General features: G+C 43.6%; 1 protein-coding gene across 4 annotated transcripts in view; it reads right to left on the bottom strand.

The window, feature by feature from the left end:
- Positions 1-25,540, bottom strand: part of LOC110551070 (cytidine monophosphate-N-acetylneuraminic acid hydroxylase) — a 71,330-nt gene that overhangs the window by 17,302 nt on the left and 28,488 nt on the right. For all 4 annotated transcript variants that reach the window (XR_009587623.1, XM_060372419.1, XM_060372420.1 and 1 more), the window contains exons 5-10: positions 23,485-23,594; positions 21,533-21,723; positions 15,866-16,013; positions 15,482-15,563; positions 14,393-14,530; positions 12,987-13,122 (exon numbers count right to left, since the gene is read on the bottom strand). Coding sequence is in view for 3 of the 4 variants with exons in the window: in XM_060372419.1 (XP_060228402.1) it covers positions 12,987-13,122; positions 14,393-14,530; positions 15,482-15,563; positions 15,866-16,013; positions 21,533-21,723; positions 23,485-23,594 (805 nt within the window). In the remaining variant the exon portion in view is untranslated. The remainder of the gene's footprint in view (positions 1-12,986; positions 13,123-14,392; positions 14,531-15,481; positions 15,564-15,865; positions 16,014-21,532; positions 21,724-23,484; positions 23,595-25,540) is intronic.

Genomic DNA, 25,540 nt, shown 5'->3' with positions numbered 1-25,540 from the left:
TCTGTCTGGAGGCTTAGTTACTATTACGTGTGCTTGGGAGGAGAAAAAGTGTGCGCTCAGCTGACAGAGTTTTATAAAAGCAAGATTTAAGCATCTATAAAATTGTAGTTAACGTTTAAACTGATAAAACTGAGTTAAGCATGGGAGAGACACCTATGACCCCAGCACTCAAGAAGCTTGGAGTAGAGCATCACAAACCTCAAATTATGGTGTCACGGTTTGTTTATCCTTTCTCATGGCATGTGGGTTGACTTGGTAATGATGAACAGGCTATTATTTATGTTTGTGTATAGTTTTGTGTGGATGGAGGTTTGAATTTCTAAAGAACAAATATCCAGAAGTGGAAATGCTAGCCCATATGATAAGGTTAGGTTTAAAGTGGCTTTCAAATTGCTGCCAAATTAGCAGCCGCACGGAAGAATGCTGCCAACCCTGACAGCAGTGATGCTGTGGTGTGAACTCTTAGTGCCACTGTGGCTCCTGCAACCAACCACCTTACCATGGCTTATTTGCTGTCTAAAAGTCTTTCTGGAACACACACACACACAGTGAAACAAAATAAAACAATTAAGAAGAGGGCAATGGAACCGAACAGAGAGTTCTCAGAAGAAGAAATACAAATGGCTAAGAGTAAGATGATAGAAGCTGATAACGATGTGGCCGACAGGAAAGCCTCGTTCACTGCTGGTAGGAATACAGAATGGTACAGTCACTATGGAAATCAATGTGGAGGTTCCTTAAATAGCGAGAAATAGATCTACCACATATCCAATTACACCATGCTTCCATTATCCATTCATCAGCTGGTGGCTGTCTAGGCTGTTTCCATGTCCTAGCTGTTATGCATAAAGAAGCTATGAACATGGATGAGGGTGTGTGTCTATAGCAGGAAAGAACATCCTTTAGCAATGTGCAGTGTAAGGAGAAAAGAAAACCAGGAAAGGTGAGGTTGGAGCCAAGTCCTAGGCTCAAGAAGATAAAAAGTTAAAGAAAAACCTAATGCTGAGTGGGGATAAAGGGACTGGTAAGCTCAGGACACACGAACCCATTCAGCTAAGCTTCCAGCTTGTGCAAAGGAAGTAAAGGAAAGCTTCAGCAGTGAAGGAGACCATCAACAACAGAAAGCTGATGCAAACTAACTGAAGGAGGGGCCTGGGTTCTAGCCCGCCAAGCAGCAGAACTTGGCAGCTTCAGCTGCAAGGTTCTGGCTTTAAAGTCAAAGATAAATCTTTGACTTTAAAGAAGAGGTCGTGAAATCTCCCTCTGCGGCCACGGAAACCCGCCGAGGCCAGGCATTCATCAGGGTGTCCCTACACAGAGGCCCAGAGAGGCCATTCTATGAAGCTGTGAAGATGAAGCCTGGATTGTTAGAGACCCCAAGACGTTAGTGATGTCAAAGCAGTGGGAGACCTGCCAAGGAAGGTGGCAAACCAGTTGTAGAGCCGTCCCCAAAGAGGGAAGTATGTTGCAGTCAAAAAGCTAAAATGAGTCGGAGATCTAAAGAGTGCTTTGAGATCAGACAGGCGGATGCAGAGATTATAGCTTGCGCTGCTGGGTTTTGGTTTTGCTTTGGTCTGGTGTTTCTTCTCTATTCTCCCTTTCCTCAATTTTGGAATGGTAATATACATTATGTACCATTATATGTTGGAAGTGTTTAATTTGCTCTTTGATTTTGATTCTATAGTTATAGTTAAGCATTGTCATGCGTCACAGAAGAGACGTAGGACTTTGACACCATGCTGGGGCTGTAAAAGACTATTGGGCCTTTTGAATTTGGACTAAATGCACTTTGCATTATATGACCATAAGCCTGTGGGGGCTAGGGAGTAGATTGTGGTTGTTTGATTTAAGGATGGCCTCCATAAACTTATATATTTGAATTCTTGGTCGCCAGGGAGCAGCATTCTGAGTAGCATGGGTGGAGAAAGTGTGTTACTGGGTGTGGGCTTTGAGGCTTTAAAAGCCCATGCCAGTCTCTCTGTCTCTGCCTGCCTACCTACCTGCCTGAAGGTCAGGACAGAGTTCTCAGCTGCTTCTCCAGTGCCATGCTCCCTGCCATAATGATGGACTAACTTCTAAAACAATAAACTCCAATTATGTGCATTGTTTTAAAAGAGTTGTCTTGGTCATGCTGTCTCTTCACAGCAACGGAACAGTGACTAGGACAGGGATCATCATGGAAGAGGGACAGAAAGATTATAAGAACTAGAGGTTGGAGAGGATCAGAGTGAAAGCATCTTCTGAAAATGACAGAATAGAGGCACCCACAAACTTCCAAAAGCTCCTACTATCTAAGCCAGTCAGCATTTCAGCAGGGAGTGGGAAGGAATGGGAAATTCGTGAGGAACAAGGAGCTACTAACAGTTCATTGCTTTGGGGGGAGGGAAAATCAGTTTTATTTAAGAGTGTGGCTCCTGAAAGATATTCCGCTGTCCAGTATATGAGCATATGTGGATGGCAGATTGGTTTCAGTGAGTTGTTAAACAAACAAACAAACAAACACTCACAAAATTGGCTGGGGGTAAGAGTGGGTGACTCTGAGAGGAGTTAGTGGGAGAGAGAGGGGCAAATATTATCAGAATACATTGGAAACACAATAAACTTCTCCAAGAAGAGTATTTTTAAATTAATCTTTTGCTTTGGTCTATGAGATGGCTCAGCACATGAAAGCGTTCGTAATGCGAGCCTGTTGAACTGAGTTTGATTTTTTAGAGCATACATTTTTTAAAAATGCCAGATGCATTTTAACCCAGCCTTCCTTTAGCAAGATGGGAAGCAGAGACAAGAGAATCATCTGAATGCTCCAGGGTCGGGTAGCCTAGTCTGCAATACAGGAGAAATAAGGGACCCTCAAACAATATGGGAGGAGACGGCCAACTCCCCAAAGTTTTTCTCTGACCTCCTCTTGTAGGCCATGGCACTTACGCATTTATACACACCCACACACATACTACATACACAGCACACACGCCACCCCATCCACACACACAACACATCACACACACACCACACACACACACACTAAATGATAATAATAATAAAATCCTATGCTAATTTGTATTTTCTAACTGAATTTTGGAAATTATTATCGTACATAGCTGAGGATGACCGTAACTTCTGAGCAGCCTGCCTCTCAAGTGCGAAGGATAGGCATGCACCCCCGTGCTTGGCTAAAATGATTATTTTAAATGTTTGCCTCACTGCTGAGCTCTGAAAACTCACCGGGAACTCTAGCTGTTTGTCAAATGTGTTTTCAGCATATGTCTCAAACTGCATTTAGTCTTTACATTCTCTCGTGACGTTTCTCGACAGGACTTTGTAAAAAAGTTTTGATGAAGCACAACCCATCCGTCCTTTTCTTTCTGGCCTATGCTTCTTGTTACTCGTGTTCACTGTTACTGTGTGTGTGTAATGCGTGTGTGGCACAGTACATTCATGTCACGTCACTGAGAGTTTCTCACTTTACCAAGAGTTTTTTTTTTTTTTAATTTGATTTTGTTTACTTTATAATGAGGAGATACTGAGTCATGTCAAGCATCTTTTTTTGGCATCAACTGATATCGTTTAATTTTCCCTTTAGCTTGTTAATATGATGATTTTGTGTGGATTTATGTGGTATGTTTGTGATTGTGTGCGCGTATGTGTGTGCAGAGACCAGGAAAGGGTTTTCTGGTCCATGACTTTGTACCTTATTTCCTTGACACAGGGTCTCTTGCTGAACATGAAGCTAGGTTTTTCTTGTGGGATTTTCTTCAAACAATGAATTTAGTTTTCCCTAATAGATACAGGACTGTTTCTTCTTACGTGAGATTTGAAGGTCTGTATCTTTTAAGCAATCAGCTATTTCATCAAGATTGTTGGATTTTCATGCATAGAATTAATTGTGTATGTTTTTATTAGTCTCCTATTGCCTGTGAGGTCTAAAGAAACAGTTACTGTTCCAGATGTCAGTACTTGTCTCTTTTTATTCCTTTGGTTTTTATGGCTCTTTGTCGTTTTCCTGAGGTTTATGTTGCTTTTGTCTGTTTTGCTTGGTTTTGGTTTTGGAGAATAGCATCTTTTGTGACTCAGGCTGGTGTTGAACTCATGACCATCCCCTTCCCCAGGGCTGAGGTTTCAAGTGTGAGCAACCACACCTGGAGGATGCTTTCTTGTTCTTTACCATTACTGACACAGACTCTGTACCTCCGTTACTTCTTTGTCACTGCTGGGAGCCCATCTTTTCCTTCCTTTAGAACTGTTCTAATTGTAGCTCTGGGGATTGAATCCAGGCCTTGGGTGTGCGAAGTAAGTGTTCCATGACCAGGCTTCAGCTTCAGACCCTTTTTACTGTAGGAGCTTAGATTACTGACCCAAGGGATTTTAAAAAGCTTTGCAGTGTTAGAGAATGAACCCATGGCCTTGTGAATGCTCTCTTTTTTCCTGTTATACCTTTCTCTCTCTTTTGAGACACCATCTGACTGTGCTGTCTAGACTGGCCTTGAGTTGAAGTTTTTCTTCTTCCTCAGCCTCCCTGGTAGCTGAGGAATAGGTATATAACATCCTGCCCTGTTTATATCCCACAAATCATGAAATTGCACTTTCTTTTGTTATTTTCATCAAAATGTTTACTAACTTCCCTTGAGACCTGCTCTTTGGCCCATGGCGCACTGAGAAGGTGTTTAACTTCTAGGCATTTGGAGGCAATGCAGTTCTTCTGGCTTCTAGCATAAATCATTGAGATTACAGAACATGCTGAGTGTGGCTTCTATTTTAACCCCATTAAGGTTTGTTGCGGGACCCAGGATATGGTCTCCTTTGGTGGATGTTTGATATCACTTTAAAAATTATATATTCTGCTACCATAGGCTGAATTCTTTGTAAAGGTCAATCAGACCCACAAAGCTTATGGTGGTGGGAAAGTTTTCTGTGCCCTCCCTTGAGCCTTTGAGTTCACGTTTTTCTGAACACTGAAAGAAGAATGCTGAAGCCTCCAACTGCAACTGAGGGTTTCCATCTCCTCTGTTGGCTCTATCAGTAAGTAGACTTTTCTGTCTCCTGAGGGAGCTGACTTTGGTGAGCTAATGTTACTGTGCTCACTGTCAGCCCCCATACTTCCTGTTTTGGAGCCCACATTCATCATACAGTTCAGCTTTTCTTCTTCTGCACTAACTTTTTGAAGTCTTTTCTTTCTGTGCTATTACATTTAAAATAGATTTGGGGGTAGGATGTGGATAAACATAGAGTTTGGTCTTTTTCTTTTATCCATTAGAATTTCTGTCATCTACCAGTTTAATTTTGGTATTTTAAAAAGAAACCATCTTTTTATTCTATCTCTACTTTCTATGGGCCATAAAATCATAGAAGCTTGATTGGGATACTGAAAAGGAACTGTTCTGGGCTACTTAACCGGTGGAAAGGTTACCCTCACAGATCCCAAGTGGCTTCATTTACAAATCTGTAGATCATTCATATTTAATATAATCATCTGTATTTCTTGAGTCACGTCTGTCATTTTATTTGTATTGATCTGTTTCCTTCTTCCCTTTTTGGCTTCTTTTAGGTTGTTTGCATGTCTTTTGTTATTTTATTTATTCTGCCTAGTTTGTTTTTTTTTTGTTTGTTTGTTTTTTGTTTTTGTTTTTGTTTGGTTTTTTTGTTAACCACATCTCTTATAGACTTGCTGCTCCGGGGATTATAATGTTGTAATATTCCTCACCAGCTTCTCACAATCTACTCAGAATGCATCGCTTGTGCAGAATGACTTTGCTAGAACTGTCACACTGATGGTGCCTAAAGAACAGAAGTTAAACAGAAATGGAGTTTGCTTATCAATCTAGGGGATGGAAGTTCAAAAGTCAAAGTGCAACAGGACCCGCTCCTTCCGTGGGCTGAGGGGAGGACTCAGTTGCATGGCCTCTCCTTAGCCACCTCAGTCTTGTCCCTCCATATCATCTTCCTTTCCTGTGTCTCTGCGCCATGACTGAACCTTGTTTTGAGGACACTGATCAATTAGATTAAGGTCTGCCCTCACACATTCATTTTAACTGGATTACCTCTGCACAGACCCTATCTTCATGCAAGTCCTATTCGGGACTATTCAGGGTTCAGTGATTTAACGTGGGGATTTTGAAGACACATAATTTAATATATAGCATCTCTAAATACTGAAAATTACATTAGTGTTATATTTTGGCTCTCAAATTAAAGAACCCAATGAAACAAGAGCAGTTCATTCAATATGTCAAGATATTTTCAGTTTTGTTCTCCCTTCAGAATCACTTCTCTTTAATCTGAAGAACTTCCCTTAAGTTTTTCTAAGACATGGGGGTGTAGTGACCTGCCAGAGCTCTCTTCTCATCTGACAATGTCTGTTTTACTCTCTGCCCTGAAAATCTCTTCCCTGGATCTAGATGCAATTCTTTTGTTTGTTTTGTCTTGTAAACACATTTTAAAAATACTACCACTTTTTAGTCACCCCTTTTTAGTTTCTGAGTAGAAGTCCAGCTATTGGAATTGTTTCCTGTGATTAAAGATAAAAATCAAGGTAATTTGGTATTGGGTCTTTCTGTTTGGGTCATTTTGATTTGAAGTGTCCAGGCTTCTTTTGGTCCCAGTTCATATTGTTTGGGGCTTTCCTGTGCTTCTGGGATCTCAAGTTTGTGCCATTTATAAGATTTGGCTCCAGCTACTTGCTCTGCATCTTGTTTATATGCCATGATCTTTACCTCTTCTTCATGGATACATGATATCTGCCATTGCTCCATGGTTCTCCTGAGCTGTTCTGTTTTGTCACAAACTGTTTCTTCTTATTCATGGGTCTGAAGGCTCCTGTGGCTCTGTCTTCAAGTGCAATTCCTCTTGCCTTTCGCAATGCCATCAGGCACTTGAGCACCTCCCATGTGTTTGCTGTTGTGGACTGCATTGCTTGCACATATCTTTTCCATTTGGTTCTTCTATGTTCTCTCTGTGTGTGCAGCTTTCTGTCTTTACAGTCAAGAGATTTTGCCATTACTTGCTGAAGCATGGCTTTTACAGCTGTTTGAATCTCGCCCTCCCATAAGATAATTCCAGCATCTGTGTCTGTTATCTAGATCTGTTATCTCTAGTGTTTCCTCTCATGATATGGGGAGGTTTCCTGTTTTTCCTTACAGTAAGTTTTTGATTGTATCCTTTTCCTTTGAAAATTGTTCTGTGACAATCTGAGTATTGTTTCTATCTGTGGGAGTTTAGATTTTTGTTTTAATAAGTCATCACCAAGGTCAAGTTCAAAAGCCCCTGTCTTTAGACTGTGTCTTCAATTTCAGTTCCTCTTTCAATGCTTTTGCAGACTTTCAGCTCTGTCCCACACGTGTGCCACCAGGTCACGTGTGTGGGGCCTGAACAGTGCTCTCTCCTGCACTTCAGTTGCAGAGGCTTGACCTTCTGCTCACAAAGTACAGCCAGGGGCTAAGCTCCAGAGTTTACTCAATCTTCTGGCTCATTTTCATGAGTATCCTCCCTGCAACATCCCCAATAACCTTCTGCCTCCCATGCATCCTGTTCTTTGTCAATGTCAAATGATAACACCAGTAGAAAATAATCTTCTACTGAGAAGCTAGGGCATTGGTTTCCCTGACTGGATGAGTCCTTTCCAAGAATTCCATCTGCTTCTGAAACCAAGTGTTAGAGAGAGAGAGAGAGAAAAAAAAAGCAACAGAGCAAGGCTGAGTGTTTCCTTTCTGTCATCTGAGTCCTTTAGAAGCTGGGGCAAGAATTATCACAAGTTCAAGGCCGGACTGGGATACTGCATCAGATCCTGTCTCAATAAAAGAAAGAGAGAAGAGAGGCAGGGCCAGTCAAGGTAAGAAAAGAAGGAGGAACAGGGTTCTTTCCACCCTCCTGAAACCAAAAGCCGAAAGGACGCTTCTTTCCCCTGGGGTTTCAAGCAGCCTCAAAACTACTGCTTGTGTTGCTGAGTGCAGCAGAGCCGCCTGGGGCTGCAACGGGTGAAAAGAACTAAACAAAATCAAACCTCCCAAAAGCTCAAAAGATTCTCCTGCTTTTTCTGATCCTCCTTGACCCCTAACCCCATCCTCAGTTTAGCCCTGCATCCTGTTCTCAAGCAGTGTTCAACACCAGTCTTAGGCTGTCTTGAGTCGAGAGGAAGGGATACTGTGTTTTTGAAGAACAGAAGCATTGAGTGGCATTGAGGCACTTGCTCATAATCCTAGCATCTGGGGCTGAGCCAGAAGGTTCATGAGTTTGGGGCCAGCCTGGGCTTCATGGTGAGATGTCATTGCCAAACAAATAAATAAGCACAGAATTAAAAAATAAAGCATCGTTGACTTGCTTTCACTTCAGATTGTCATTTTTGTTCCTGTTCTCTGCAGTTATTTATTTTTCAGGGTCCTGATGTCACAGGCCATACATTTTGTTCGGTGTATGCTGCTGGCCATTTGGGTTGACTGCGTAGAGTTCAGTTTGCCTGCAGGAACACTGGGCTTGTGCTTCGCTTCTGAGACTGAAGAGGTGACCCTTGGGAATGTGATTTAATGCCTTCTGTTTGTCCTTCCTGTCCCTGTACAGTAGAAGAGGGGATGTCTAAAATCCTACTACTGAGCTGTGATACACAGTCATTCCCCTGATTTTAGGATGATTTTTTTCAAAACAATAGCATTCAGTATTTTCCCCAAAACTTCCCCTTTCTTATGAAAAGGAAGATAAAAAAGTTTAAAAAAATAAATATTTCCTGGGAATCTCCCATAATACTGACCTTATCTGAGGCATTTCATGAGTATTAATTACCCAGCCTCAAAAACTAACTTTTAAAGCTGAGTATGATAGCACAGGTTTAGAATTCCAATACTGGGGAGTTTGAGGTGGAGGGATAACGACCTTGAAGCTAGCTGAAACTACACAGGACGCTCCCGTCTCAGGAAAATAACAGCAATAACAATGCTTGGCTGTTACTCATATTGTGTCCAGTTCACAGACATTTAGAGTTCAGGTTGATGTCAGCCCTGGGTTCCTTGTTAGCGGAGGCTCGTATTTCCAAACTTTAAGCAGCCTAGCGTCTGAAGCGCCCCTCTCCCGGCTCTGCTGCCCTGCCTGCCTCTGCTGCACACAAGGTAATAGCTGAGAGTTTGCAGTTTTCTGTTTTGCTGAAGAGAAAGACTAAAAACCCTCCGCCCCCTTCTCAGGTGTCCCCAGGTTCTGTGATGTGACAACTGTGAGTGCTGGCAGGTTCTTTTCTCCACCCCTTTTGCCATTAGAGGAAAAATTAATATTTATCTGGTTAGATATACCAGCTGTTAAAATATCAAAAAGATCCTGGGTTCTGAGCCAAGGGCCCTCTTTGCTACCCCAGAACCTTGCCTGCCTCTCTCCTGGGACCTGCTGCTTCTTTCCAGATTCCAGCTCAAGGATGAGAGCTTGGGAAACACACCTACAGCATCTTACTAGGTGCTTTCTAACATCCAGTTTGACCAGCATCCAGGCTGAACTGAGAGGAAAGTGGTTCAGATCCCACCTCCGCTCTGTAGAGACTATTGTGCTATAGACACTGTTTCTCTCACGGCAACTGACGAGCTCATTGCTTTAGCTGACGGCCACATAGCTCCACACCAGCTGGGTGCACAGCTGCAGACCAACTCTTATCTCCCTTCCTTTCCTTTCTGGTTGACTATTATTGTGTGGGTTTGTTTTGAGACAGGCCCTTACTTTCATAAGCCTGTCTGACTTGGAAACTGGGCAATCCTCTTACCCCAGCCTACTGAGTGCTAAGTTTACAGGCATCAGTGCAAACCTGACTCCTAACATTGTTTGAGGGGGCATGGGGAAACTTGGAGAAGCTTCTCATAGTCATGAACTTGGAACAGTTATTGGGGAATCCCATGCTTCCTATGCCATTGTCATGAGACCCAGCCCTTCCTGATTCCCAAAGTCTGGCTCTTACTAGCTGCCTCTGTCATCTCCACCCTTCCTGCCCACCTTTCATCCCTCAAGGTTACATGTGGGTGAACAGAGACAAATGGACCAATACTTTCTGTGTAGCCCAAGCCTAATTAGTTTTGCCATCATGGGAAAATTACTTCTGGCGTATTTTTAAAAACTGCATGAGCACAGTCCCTGAACCTAATTTTTGTGTTTATCCAGCAATTCCAAATAATATCAGACTCACTCACTCACTCACTCACTCAGTGTCAAAGGGGTAGTTTACCTAGGGAAAGGATGTGTATGACTAGTTTTTATTTTTTTTAATTAGAAAAAATATGACAGCTAATCCAGTCATGGTGGCTTAATCCTGTAAACCTAGGATCAGGGAGGTAGGGCAGGAGGAGGATGTTTGGCACAAGTGTGATGTTAGCTTGATGTCTATGGAGAGTTCTAGGCTAGCCAGGGCTACATAACAGGGTCCTGTTTGGATCTTGGTTACATAAAATACAATTAAAAATACTAAAGAACAAAAGGTCTTGTTGCAATTCCTAGAGATACAATCCACTAAGTTTACAATCATGAATTTAGTTTCTAACCCCCAAACTAGAAGTCTAGTTACACATGGACAAATCTTCACTGGAAAGCTGCTCAAAGCTTTACTCATGGAGCATGTTGCCTGTGCTTGAGGCTACTTAGACCCATTTGTCCCACAGATCCTCCTGTCTCCACCTCTCAAATACTGGGGTTACAGGCGTGCACTGCCACTCCTGGTTTTCACATGAGTGCTAGAAATCCAAACTCGGGTCCTTAAGAATGTGTTGCAAGTGTTTTACCAGCTGTGCAACTTCCTCAGCTACTCAGTCAATTTTTTAAATAATAATAGTAAAAAAAATTAGTTGACTTATATAACCTGTTTTGCATATTCCACATTTTTTGTATATTTAGGTTATATCAATTCAGACAATAATTTCCATCAGAAATACTTGATCTGTATCTAGAGTTCATAAAACTTATGGTTCAAAATTAGACTTACATGTTTGCTGATCAAGCCATACTTAAAGGTTTTCCAGTACCAAAATCAAGTATAAAAAAAAAGTGATCTTTGTGCAATGTTCCAATACACATTGCCAGAATTAGCTCATTTCTTCAGACTGCATTTGACTTGGAGACAAAAACAAATCAGCGTCTCAAAGTTGTTTGCCTACAAGTCGGCTCACTCTGTCCCAGCTCATTGACGTGAACATGACATCCAAAGGGTGCCATGTGTGTAACTAAGTAACTCTAAATAACAAGGAAATAACAACTGGCTGCAGCCTTGACTTGGCATATCCCAAGGAGTTGTGATGTTGCTGATTTGAATCAAGCCTTAGGCCAGCAGGGTGGCTCTGAGTATCAAGGCGATTGCTTCTGACCCTGATAACCTAAATTTAATCCCTTAAATTTAAATGTAAGGCCTCACGTGGTACAAATAGAGAACTGACTTCTTAAAGTAGTCCTCTGATGTGCACATGTATGTGGGCTCACACACTTACACACACACACACACACACACACACACACACACACAGAGGACTGTAAAAATTTTAAGTAATAATAAAATAAAATACTTTGTATGTCAACTATTTTAGAAAAAAAATACGTAAAACGATAGTTATTGCAAGTTCTGAAAAGTTTCTGACTTTAACAGAAGTGCTTGGTACAGGCTGAGCTGTGTCCCTCTCAGTAAAGTTGTATCAGAGTCCTAAGCTGCAGCTCCACGGGGTGTGACCTTTGTTTGGAGAGAATATCTTTGTTTGGAGAAGTAATCAGGCTAAATAGGGCCATAAAGATGCACCCTCATTTGCTGAGACTCACGTCATAAAACCGAAGAGCTAGCAGAGAGAGAGTGGCATGTCACAAGGCAGTCACCCACAGTGAGTGGCACGTAGGCACATAGATGCAGGAAGAAAGACCTTGAGCAGAACCTTCCTGGAAACTGGATTTAAAGTCTTGGCTTCTAGATTGGAGAGAAGCAGATTCCGATTGTTCTGTGCGACAGCAAAGTTCCTGGCACCATCTGCACTGTTATTACACTATGTAATAGTATAATATACTATATGATACACTATATAATAGAGTATTATATTATGCAGGCTCACTGCATTGAGGGCCTCATGCTGACCTTTCTCACACATGTCTTGTTGCCGGGGGTGAAAATGAAAAGCACATTTGTCTTGGAAAACCTGGAGTGAACCGTCTGGTCTAGTCCTCCTCGACATACCCCAGGAGCATTGGCAAGGGCACACTTTCTTCACTCCTTTTCTCTACACTGAGAAGCACTGGGGAGAAAGAGTTTAGAGCAGGCAAAGCAGACTTTGCGTCTCCACTCCTCTTCCTCGGGGGGGGCCCTGGGCAAGCCTCGTTGTCTCTCTTGGTTTCTCATTCCAGCTCTCCAGCAAATGTACAAAACCTTCCTCATGGTGTCCCTGGGGGAATTATTTAGATGGATTCGTTAAACGGCCCCACTTCACCCCCTAGACAGGCTTAATTACGGTTGCTTGCCTCCTACCTTCCTGAGGGAGCCTTCAGATAGTGTCTGTCTATCTGTACTAACTCTGGTGGTGTTGATTCATCTGTGTTGGCAAATGGTTAAAAAGTTGTGGACTCTTGGGCTGGAGAAATAGGTCAGTAAACTACTTGCCTTGCAAGTGAGGACCTGAGTTTGACCCTCTGGATTCATGTGAAAAAAGCCAGATTCAGTGACATACATTTGTAACCCCAGGGCTAGAGACAGAGGCCTTGTCCCTAAAAGAGGTAGATGTCATCCAAGATACGGGTTGCTCTCTGGCCTCCACTTCCTCACACATACACACACCCCCGCCCCACAAGCACACACACACACTACACACACACACTACACCACACACATACATACACACACATGCACACACACACCTTTACCATACACACCACACACACACACACACAATGAGTCGGGGGTTGAGTTCTCACAATCCTTTTCTCATTTCACAATGCGCTTATAGCAAAGTCTTTCCTTCTGACAGACACTAACCCATGTGTGAAATATGGACCGAAGCGCCCAGCCTTACTTGTCAGATGGGTGAGCTTCCACGAAGTAACCGGCAAACGGGCAGTAGATTCGGGGCCGCAGGTCCTTCACCAGCTGAGCTTTGTAATTCAGGAGCTTTCTTCTCTCCGCTTTAATGAACTGGGCTTTCCATTCCTCTGAAATGACAGGCTCGGGGTCAGCGTCCTCCGTTCAGAAATCATTGAGAGTGAATGAACGCCCTGGTTCCAAGCTTCTTAAACCGGGTTGTGACCCCACGTGGGGATGCAGGACTCAATGTGGAGGTCCCAAGAAAATCAACAGCAGTAAGTGCTCTGAGACTCCAACAGACGAAACTCAGTTCCACATAAAACACAAAGTGAACGGGACTGCAGGCCTGTGTTGTGCCTTGTGACATCTCTGGGCATCGTATGGAACCCATACTGTCCAACGCTGTCCTCTGGCTGTGCCTCCCACAGGTACTCTACAGTCCTGACCTCATCCTACGGGCACTGAGACCAGGGTTACCCATTCCATCCTTTCCTGGTCCCACGCTGTGCTTCACACTGTGACACTCAGTGACTGTCTTTCTTAGTTCCTCCTGGATGCCCCCTCCCCAAGACGCCCCTTTGTGCGGCCCGTGGACAGCGCCACCACAGAAACTGGCATTGGACTGGCGAGGTGGTGCATGTTCCAACCTTGGAAATCTCAAACTCGAGATTTAAAATCTCATCCTGAGATGGCAGGAGTGGGACAAGCTCCCTCCCGGGTTCCACGCCTGCCTTGGAGCAGGGAGCATGGAGACCCCACCCCCACCCCGAGGTAGTCAGGTAGTCACTTAGCTGGCACCTGGATGCAAGGAGAGCATCGCCAGCATCTTAGCCACAGCCAATGAAATGTATTTACCCTGGTAACCCCTGTCCACTGCCCAAGGGTCATCTAACACTGAGGCGCATGCGCATGTCAGCTCTCTCTCCGGTTCTCTCTCCCTCACCTCCCCCCTTCTCTCTCCCGCGTGCGAACTTGACAATAACTGACGTAACTGTTTCACTTAATATCACCTAAAAGTCACTGATTTATCCTCAGAAGATGTCTCCACCGCCGCACCCCACCCACTTCTGGCACTCCCAGATGGACTGGAATCCCATAGGTCCCCGTTCCCAGTTCCAGACTCTGCGTCATCCTTCTCAGCTCAGCGCCCGGTGGCATCCGGGCATTTCAGGGAAAAAAGCGGAATCACACTCCTTCATCTCAGCGCCGCCTGCGCACTCTACCATCAAATTCTGAAAGCTCAGTTTGCAGCGCCTGCGGCTCACAAGCCTGGCTTTCTAACAGAGTTCGTGCTCCTTCAAGCGGGAACCACATGCCGGTTATGTATGTACTTATTCTCACAGCATCCACCCCAGCACAATGCCTCATGCTCGGTATCGCCAGGATATAAATTATTACCAGTGAACTTTCCGCCACTGAAAGTCATTGGAAAGCCTGACGCTCCTCCAGCAAAATCGCTCATCATTAGAGCAACTTTCTCCGGCAGCCTTCCCCCGTTGGGCCTGGTGCAGTCCACTGTGTTGAGAATTTTATGACCTGTGGGAAAACAACATGGAATCTCAAATACTCTCATTTGAATGACTGAGCCAACAAGGTTGTCCAATGCAGGCTATATAATCCAGTTCAGCTGACTACAGAAGAATTGGCATGTTCCCCTCCCCATAAAAAACAAAACAAACAAACAAAAAAACCAACCAACCAACCAAACAAACAAAAAACCCCACAACAACAAATAAACAAAGTGGAAGCTGTCAGAATCTGAAGTCTTAGAATATTCTGATTCCCAAGTAAAGGGGTTTATCCCTCTGGATGGACGGTTTCTGGGTGCCTCATGAAGACCATCAGCCTAATTGCTCTGGATCACAGAGCACTCCCATAATTGTCTTTAGATACTGAGGACTCAAGGACTCAAGACAACACAGATGCCTCCATCTCTGGCAAAAACTCTATGGACAATTACATTCCAAATGATTACTGGATAACTAAGGCCATACCTCACTCATGATGAAATTTTCTAGTGAGGATATTTTTTTTCCCTTTCCTTTGTTTTGCTTTGTTCTTTGAGACAGGGACCTATAGAGCCTAGGCTGGCCTGGGCTGTGTATCAGAACATGACTGTGACCTCCTGTCTTCCTGCTTCTCCTTTCTGACTGCTGGGATCACAGGTGTGTACCACCATACCCAAAAATATGATGAAAGGCACTCGTGACGTTTATTCACTGAAAGTATCATAGCCTTAAAACAATATAAAGACTGGTTTTCTTGAGCTAAAAGCTATGTACCTGTCATAAGACTCCTAATTATTGGAGAGCTTTCACCTGAAAAAAAAAATCTAAAAGGTTCATTTTCCAAAGACAAGAGCATAATGTACTGTGTTTTCTGAAAATGGGGACAGCAGAAGGCGAGCATAGGATGAGGTTTTGGACATCCTCTTTCGTAACCTGTGGCATGTTTCACTTTTCCTTGTCTTTTAGGATAAGAAGGTACCTTTGTATTCCACAATAATGCACGTGTCCATCTCAGGATGAATGCCATCCATCAAGATCATGAACCGAAGATTTTTGTCTACCTGCAGTCCGACAGTAAATATTTAAGAAGATTATCATTTTGAGAAAAATTGGCAAATCAGACCAAAATTTAAAGAAAAAAAAAAACAACTCTTTATCTGTAACTGGATTTATTAGCCTGTTTTGTAAGGTTATACATTTGCTAAATGGAAAGGAAATCTTTTAGCAAAAACAGTTATGTCCAACGCTGAAGCTTAAATAGAGGTTGTATTTACTGTGTAGAGAAACGTGGGCCATTTTTAAATGTATATGCATTTAAATGTCACCTCAGAATGCACAATGAGAAAACAAATGGCTCTCTGACCTGTTGCCACACTCCAAATGGAACCACGTTGATGTTAGTTAACTGGACACCACTGTGATCCAGATTCCAAAACACAGGCCTTTCTGTGTCGCCAACATAAATGGGAGTGTCCGATCGTCTCTGGGAAAGCTGCTTCAGTGTGGGGTAACTAGATCAGAGGGGTGGAAATGGTGGAAGGTTAAAAAAAATGAGACTTGCTAGCAAGAGCACAACAACATGATCAGCGAAAAGGAAGGAGTTTGGAATTAGCCTATCACGAGAGTCCAGAGAGGTGTTCCTGATCATGCTCATGGTGGCATCCCAGAAGTAAAACAGAGGACACAGCACAGGACAGGGTCACCACCATGCCTTCCAAAGGCAGAAATTTATCCTTCGGAGGACTCAGGTTACCGGAGAGGCCATACGATAACATTTAATGGAGATGAAAGGCAGTCAGTATTCTGGTCCTCTCAACTGTGTGTCACCAGCCATCCAGGTTTTTTCAGGGGCCTGCACTCATGAAGGCAATTTTCATTTATATTGAGCATTCGCAACATGAAAGGATTTTTAGGTAGCTGTAGGGTGTCGTAGAGAGGTGAACAAACGGCGAGGTACCCATTCTGTCACGAACAGGCACACTGCCACACATGTCCACACATTTCCATTCTTTTCCTGTTGTTTTATTTTTGAGATAGCCTCTCATTGTGTAGTCCAGGCTGGCCTCAAGTTCCTAAAATTTCTCCTAATTCAGCCTCTTGAGTACTAGGGTTACAGGTTTGAGCCACCATGCCCAGCAGTTTTTATTAGATTTTTATTATATGCTCTGAGGATTCTATTTTCATAAATAAGAAAACATATTCATAAATCTACAAGTAGTACAAACAATGGGTTTGTTTTCAATTTTTTTTTTCTTCTGGCCAAAGCTAGTGCTGCTTCCATTAGGAGATAAGTTCTGACTTTTTCACATTCGCTTTCCTGTTTTAGAATCAGACTACTGTCTGGGCACGGTACCATGTGCCCAGAATCTCCTCCTACAGACAAACACGTAAAAGAATCATAGGAAATGAAATATGCTGCCATTAGCACAAACCGAAGCTGCAGGTCTGCGTGCAGCAGCTGTCCTAATATAGGACATTTCCATGCTGTACGGAGCCGCCCAAACAAAGCCTGCATGTCAGCATGCGTCAGCTGTACCCATAGATCGCTGCCACCCTGTGAAGAGCTGCACCAGCATGCAGAGCCTGGGGGGCAGGAAGGAAGAACAGGGAGGAAGCAGGTTTTCTCCTCTAAGCAAAAGATTGAAAAAATTCCAGGATTCCTTTAACCTGCCTTGAAGCTTTGAGTTCAGAAAATACACCTCCCATCATTACTGCTTTTATGGCTGTCGTGGTATGAATGAGAATGTACCCATAGTGTTGGGGACTTGATTTGTTGTTGTTATTTTTGTTTGTTTGTTTGCACTGTGCAAAGATTGTCCTAGTGTTATTCAAATGCTGATTTCTGTACTCACAGAGTTGAGTACAGGTTGGACCTTGCTAGTGTCATTTTTATGGAGCATCTCCTGCCTCAGTATTTTGTAAACATTGCTCTCCATCACTGTGTGATTAGTTAGATAAAGAACTAACCAGCCTATAGCAAAAGCAGGAGAGAATAGGCAGGACTTCTGACAGAGATTGGGACTCTGGGAAAGGATCAGAGGCTGAAAGAGTCACCAGTGGACATGGAAGAAGAGACAAGTGCAGGGACTAAGATTGGGAGATAACAGGCCATTTGGGACATAGGCCAGGGCAGTATTGTTAGGTTAGATTAGTTAAGAATCTGTGCAGTTACATATAGTGCCTAAGTTCATAATAACTAAGTCTCTGGACCATTATTCTGTCTACTGACAATCTCAAAGCAAGTTCCACTTGAGTCATCCCCCTCAATCCTGCCCCTTGATGCACTCTGATGCTCTGGAATCGTAAGCCCAAATAAATTCTTTCTTCTATAAATTTCTTGGTTACAATGTCTTATCATAACCACAGAAAAGTTACTAATACTAACTAATAGTAACATACTATCATCTGATGATGATGTTTATTCTCTGCTAATATCATGTAGCAATACTGTACTGATGTTGTGAAATCACATTTCTTTGAACTCTATTCACTACCTCATACTGTTTCCCCCTCATTTTTATAATCCAGGGAGGTTTTACTTAAAAAGATCACACAGCAGGAATGAGGCAAATGGCTTGAGTAGTTATTAATTGACTAGGAAAGACTCATAATGAGAAGGGTTTTGCCAAAAAGATGGCATAAAGGAGTCAAACTCACAAGCGCCAGCAGTTTTTCAGTGGCAAACACTAGCTAAAACGTTTCACGGTGAGCGTGTTATGACCCTGTCCTTACTGTCACACAACTGTACCCCAGGAGATGCTGGCCTTCAACTGGCCCTTGAGGCCAGTGGTTAAAGAGTAACTTGGCTAAACTACATGTAAAGCTCTTATCCCGACCTCACCCCAAATTCAGTGCTGTCTGGTAGAGAGCTTCTCTTTAGGTCTTGAACAATTGTGTCTTATAGTGGTGTACTGCCATCACATCATTTCCGTGCTGCTGTCATTCTTGACGGGGTATACAAAAGCACCAGCCCACAGTGAGCTTACTCAGCAACATGTACCCAGGGCTCCCTTGAGCCTCCACTTAGACAAGTTCAGTTCTAGGAACTGGTTAAAGGCAAAAATATCGTAATAAGCAAGTGAAGCTTTGTTTGTAATACTGCAGCCGCTCAAGGGGTTAGAGAAGGTCAAGAAGTGAGTTATAAGCTGCTTGTTAGTTACCAAGCCAGTTCATTCAAAATGTGAACCACTAGCCCTTTAAACAATATATCAAGGTAGAGTGATTCCTTCTAGCCCTGCATTCTTCAGAGCAGAAAATCAAGGGGGCAGCAACAGCCAACCACCAGCATTTTGTCTTTGACAGGGACATTCTATCGAAACACTCCTGGCAAACAGTTTATTTTTACAGGATCGCAGAGAAAGAAGTGAAGCCGCTTGTGAACACTGTGGGCATTGCTGTGTTTGACGTTAATCATTTAAAACTTCCAGACAGCTTAGAAACTGACACAGCCATGAACACAGAGTGGGAATATGACCTGCCATATTCTGATAGTTCACTCATTAAAAAAAAAAAGTGGAGTGGTGTTCTAAAGTGTGTTCTGGGTGGAAAATCATGCTCTCATCCTCCTCTTTTTGTCAGGATTAGGAACATGTCCTTTGGTTTACTGGCACTATACCAGATCCACAGGAGTCCTGGCAGAAGCTAATTTGGAATTTGGATTTGAGAACACTGTAAAGATATTATAAATTAAGATGACATCATGAAATTGCAGGCAAATGGATGAAACTAGAAAAAAAAATCATCCTGTGTGAAGTAGACCTGACCCAGAAAGACAAACACGGTATGTATTCACTTATAAGTGGATATTATCTGATCCATAAAGGATAATCACACTGGTATCCACAGACCCAGAGAGGCTAAGTAACGAGAAGGGCTCTAGGGGGGATTCACGAATTTCTCTGGGAAAGGGGAATAGAATAGATTTTGTAGGTAGACTGGGAACAGGTGGGGGTGAGAACAGGAGGGATCAGGTGGGAAGGCAGATGGAGGGGGAGAGTACAGGGAGAAACGACTGGAGCTGTGGGGTGCAATGGGGAAACCCAGTGCAAAGGGAACTCCTTGGTACCTATGAGGGTGACCCTAGAGAAGATTCTTAAAATGAAGGACACGGAGCCTGAACCCGTAATCTTCTGTAACTAGGCAAGGCTTTCCGTGGTGGGACTGGGACACCAAGTCAACCCCAAAACCTTGGACCTACAACCTGTCTCACTTACAGGATGTTCTGGGCAATGGTGGCTCAGATTTTGTGGGCGTGGCCAGTGACTGGTCTACCTTGAGGACCATGCCATGAGAGGGAGCCCATGCCTGACACTGCCTGGGTGGCCAGGAACCAGAATCAGGATGGCCCAGAGAGTTAGGGTAGAACCAAACTCAACTGGGGGAAAACAAGTTAATGAAATGATTCCTAATGATACTCTGCTACATACATAGATCAGAGCCTTGTCCAGTCATCATCAGAGAGGCTTCCTCTACAGCTGATGGGAGCAGATACACAGGGCCACAGCCAAACATTAGGTTAAGCTCGGGGGAACCAGTGGAAGAGGGAGAGGAAGGATTGTAGGAGCCAGCTGGGTAGGAGACACCAGAAGAACACATCCCACAAAATCAACTAATCAAGGCTCAAAGGGACTCACAGAGACTAAAGCAGCAATCAGGGAGCCTGCATGGGTAGGTGCTAGGTCCTCTTCTTATATGTCATGGTTGTGTAGTTTGAGGTTCTTGAGGTGGGAGTTGGGTTATCTGTGGCTATTTTGCCTGCTCTTAGGACCCTTCACCTCCTACTAGGCTGCTTCACCCAGCCCTGATATGATGATTTGTGCCTACTCTTACTGTAACTTGTTATGCCGTGTTTGGTTGATACCCCTGGGAGGCCTGCTCTTTTCTGAAGGAAAATGGAGGAACAGTGGATGGGGGGTGGGGGGAAGGATGTACAGGAAGAAGTGGGAGGAGTGGAGCAAGGGAAGGCTGTAGTCAGGATGTGTTCTAAGAAAGGAAGAATTTCTTTTTTTTTAAAAGAAGACAAATAAAGCAGGACATGGCTGTGGCGTGTTAACCCTAGTACATGGGCAGCTAAGACAGGAAGATCTAGACAAGCCTGAGTCCATAGAAAAGTGAAACAACAAAAAGCAGGGCTTGGCAAACGAGCACATGAGCAAGACTTTGCCTGCTCCCTGGTTCTATATATGGCTTTACAAGATAATATAAAGGTAATAGTATTTTTTGAAACATGGAAATTATATCCATCACTAAAGCTTTATTGGGGTACTAGTTCCTCCTTTTGCTCGTGAGTCCCTGTGTGCTCCTGTTTTTTCAATGGCAACGCTGGGTGAGGTTCAACACGTGGTCAAAACCAAAAGTATTCAGTTGGTCCTTTATTTAAAAAGTATCTCTTTGTCATTTTTTGACATAGTGTTGCTATGTAGCCCATACTGGCATTGAATTCTTGATCCTCCAGCCTCAGCTTCTCCAGTGCTGAGAACACTGGCCCTTTCCAGTATGTATGTGAGTGTATGTGTGTGTGTGTTGGTTTGGGCTATAAATTTGGAACTAAAAGAAGGTTACTTTGATGAGCTTTATGCTGCTCATGTACCAAGCAGAATGAGATTGGAAATCTGTGAGGGGTTATCAACCACCCTGCTTTTCATAATGGCTTCTTCCTTAGTCCTGTTGATATAAACTGTGGAAGCACTTTTAAAATTAGAATAGTGGTACATATACAAATAATTTGCCATTATTATTCTTTTTTTCATAGTTCTAATGGGGCAAGTCAGAGTGGACAGTGATTGCAGAAGAATCTAAAAACTTTTTATAAGCAGGGTATAGTGGCACATGCCTATAATCCCAGCATCCGGAAGTGGTGGTATAAGGATCAGGCAGGAGTTCAAGGTCATCCTCAGCTCCATAGTGAGTTCAAGGCCAGCCTGAACCTCCTGAGATCCTGCCTAAGAAACAAAGCAACAACCCCCAAACTCCCACTGATGCCTAGCGGAGCCATTGTTATCTTAGAAGTTGGATACAGTGACTTCATTACCTCAGGTGGTCTGAGTGCATGTGACTTATGTAAATGAGGTCTGCTTTGCACAGCCTCTCCAGCCAGTCAGATGGGGGCTCGTGTAGCAACCACCATCCTCGGGCAAAAGCAGGGCCAATTAGCCAAGGGTCAAACACCATCCGCTTGTCTCCCAGCTTGAGGTCCATGCAGGCATGCGTGAGATAAGTTATCTGTTAGAAGAGAGTGAGATTCCCGTTATGGCACAGTGACTGGTCAGCACAATGGAGTTCAAGGTTCAGGCTGTTTCTCTGACAAGGTCAGGCCAATTCTGGCTCAGCGACAACTGCAGACACACACTGACAGAACACAGCGCCCTCCACAGACTGTCAGGATAGAGACTCTAGTGTCCGGGGTTTGTTGTCAAGTCAATGGATGTGCCCGATTTTGCTCTCTTTGAACCAGCTCCCTGCGTGGTTTAGCTGTGGTCTGACCAGTCCTGGCACAGTTTCCAAAGTAAAGCAGTTAGAAATGTTAGCATAAGCATCAGGGACTCAACACTGTGGCTTGGAGGAGTGCTGGTTACATGACTCCTGATTAGTTTGGTGGGCTGTTGCAGCAGGACAGACTGGGCATCAAGCGAGCTGGGCTGTGTGACCTGTTCTACATTCCCTTCTTACTCACCCTGCAGATTGCCAAGAGCTTCTGAGAACCGGTATCAACAATGATTTCCAGACCGGTGCAGGTAGGGGAATTCCAGACCTATTCCTCACCCCCTTCCTTACCCCTGCCTGGCACATCCACAGATAGAGAACACACGGAAAAGCAGAGATAAGGCAACAGGAGTCAAGTGTGAAGAGCCAGCTGTGAGATAAGGAACCACCAGGAAACAAGTTAGTTTATATCATTCCTGTTCTGAGTAGAGTCTTGTTTATTTCAAACAAAGCTAAACCAACCAGCCAACCAACCAAAAAAATCCCATCCAAATGCACATAGTTTTCTAAACACACACACACACACACACACACACACACACACACAATTTTGCTTGTTTGTCTTCCCCAAATTCCTGAGGTATTTCCTTTAGAGGAAAATGATACGATGTGCATAAAAAGATTTGCAAAAGATCTTAGGAGGATGAGGGGCAAAAATATACAACTTGCTATCTGCCACACTGGGGATGCGGTTTATTCCCCAAAAGGTTCATATTCTTGAAACTTGGTACCCAGTGTGGGGATGTTGAGAGTGCATGGGTCTTTAAGAGGTGGAGCCTGATGTAAGGTAATTGATTCATTAGGGATAGAGATTTTAGAAGAGGCCAATGTACTTCTTCCAGGATCTTAGGATCTCAAGATTGGCCAGTTCCCTCAAAAATGAGTTTCCATGAGGAGACCAGCACCTCCCTCCAGACAGTGTTCTGCAAGTATGAATGCTACTTTCTTTCTTAAAAATAATTTATTATTTTATGTGCATTCGTGTGAAGGTATCGGCTTCCTTGGAATTGGGGTTGTAGGGGGTTGTGAGCTGCCATGTGGGTGCCGGCAATTGAACCCAGGTCCTTTGGAAGAGCAGACGGTGCTCTTGACCCCATGCACACTCCTGCCATTGTATCCATCCACCAGGAAGCGCTCACCAGAGCTGGGCACATGCCAAACCATGCTCTCTAGTCCTCAGCTTCCAGGGTTTGATCATCAAAGCACTGACTGATATACAATCTTGTCCAAGAATGTTCAGGCAGTAAGGGTACTTTCTGAACTTCTTCCAACAGTTTTACATGACTTCTTATTGGACCCTCCTTTAACATGAAATATTGTTTTTCTAGGTCTATCTTTCTCTCTCTCTATATATATATACATATATATTTATGTATGGTGTGTGTATACATATATATGATTTCTAGGTATATATAGTTGTAAAATATGCAACTATATGTATGAATGACATCTTAGTTTTATTTTGTTATCAAGAATATTATAATTTTAATGTTTTCTTACCTGTACTTCCCCAAAAGCTAACTCTTCGGGAGACCTGGGATCAAAGTCCCAGGGGTTAGGAGGGTTCAGTTCTAGGAGAAAAAGACCACTGTCTCCATCCATTTCGACAACTAGAAACAAAGGGAAATAAATCTGAGCAAGCGAGATAATGACGTTCTTTTTTTTTTTTTTCAATGCAGTTTATTCAGGAACCTTGAACAATCCTCGGACCCTGGGGAAAGCCAGCCCACAGCTTAAATAGCCTCTGGGTAGCCAACCCAGGCGTGCCACGTGGGCAATGCAGATAGGTCCACATACATGGAAGCAAGCCAGATCCTCAGCCTTAGCCAAATGTGGAATTGTTCGTGACAGAGAGCACTCACCATCGGGAAGGTGGAAGGCGGAAACCAGCTCCATCTTTAAGGCATAGCATTCCGCAGCTCTCTACAGTTCCCCCTTTTTGTTTTAGACGCATCAGGCAAGAGTAGAGGTCTGATCTCTGATATTAGAAATAAATTGGGACTTTGTACCAATGTTCATTTAGGTGTCATCCACCCAAAGAGCATCAGACCCGTCCGATACTTTTTTCTCAGAGGCGGGACCTGGGGCATCAACCCACATGCAACCAGACATGCTCTTCTCTGGGTCCAAAGTGGCTGACCCTGAGTGCAGTGCTTAGCCTCGCATCCTGAGCGTAACATTTTAGCTTTTTATGGTATCCAACCATGCTTGGGGAAACTGTCCTGCTTCAATGGCTGTAAAGGCCTGAATGATCATGGCTGCATCACAGTGTTGTGAGACTCTAATCTTGCATATATACCACAGGCAAACCAAGGAGACCAACACCAGAAGGCCTGCTAATGCTCCCATGCCCGCCCATTCCTTCAGATGATTCATGGCTGCAGCAATCCATGATGATAATCCTGTGGCTAGTCCTGCGTCCACTCTGGTAGAATTTACTGTGACCATGGCCACTCTCAGCTGCTCCATCGTATTCGAATTCTCCAGTCCAATTACCTAAAATATAGCTCGACAATTGTTTAGACAGATTTGCAGCACAGGAAAAATTCTCATGTTATATGCTAGTGACTCAAAGTCCAGCATATTTTCATTGACAGCCAAGTTGAGTGATTTGCCATAGGGTATCAATTTGCTCCTGCACGAGGTCAATCTTCTGATTGAACACCAGATAATGACGTTCTGGAAAGATTCACTGCAGTAGAGTCACATGGTCACAATACAGAGATGGTCAAAAATCACACTTGCGACAGAAGCCACTGCTCACTGATGGCACAGCCCTGCCAGGACAGCTGCTGTTGCTGCTTACGCTCATTTCCTTGCTCGTGCTACATTTAAGCAGCTCAGGAGATCTCAGGCACACTTGACACAGACACACGCATACAGCTGCCCTGTGCTGAAACCAGCGAAAGAGAGAGAAGGTCAAGGTGCCGAGAAGGTGCGCAGAAGGGAACTCCTAACCTGATACCAAAAGCCAAAAGATGAGTTAACCAGGAAGCAGTTTCAAGCCTTTCAAGCTAGATGTGAACCGTGAGATGTCTGACAGACAAAAAGGAGATTCAGCGCAGTCAGGCAACGTGATGACTGACATCACCTAACAGTCCGCCAGCGTAGGAAGGCTTAGAATTCACAGAGATCTGCTACAGCCCCCTTCCAACCACGAGCCAAAAGAAAGCCCTCCTCTCTTTAAGCTGCACCTTGTCGGGAATGTGGTCCCAACAATAAGAAAAGTGACTAAACGATTCCCAACGAGTTAGATCTAATCACCCGAGGCAATCATATGAACTGCCAAATGAAAACAGGTGCTATGAAGGCACTATGTTGAGATGGGATTCTGCCCAGCGCCACCCAGTTCCCCAAGTTTCTCAAACAAACAAAAACTATCTCCATTGCAAAATGAATACTATCCACACTACTGAGATAACTTGTATCAAAGGAACGGAAGGAAATAATGCCCTAAAATTAAAAAAATAAAAATAAAAATTCTGATTTAGAATTTGTCTCAGTGATGTTAAACCAAGACTTGTTTGTCATTATTTCTTTTGGGTGTATGTATGCA

This window comes from Meriones unguiculatus, chromosome 19 (assembly GCF_030254825.1).
Source record: "Meriones unguiculatus strain TT.TT164.6M chromosome 19, Bangor_MerUng_6.1, whole genome shotgun sequence".
NCBI classification, from domain to species: domain Eukaryota; kingdom Metazoa; phylum Chordata; class Mammalia; order Rodentia; family Muridae; genus Meriones; species Meriones unguiculatus.
This window is presented reverse-complemented; position numbering and strand designations above follow the sequence as displayed.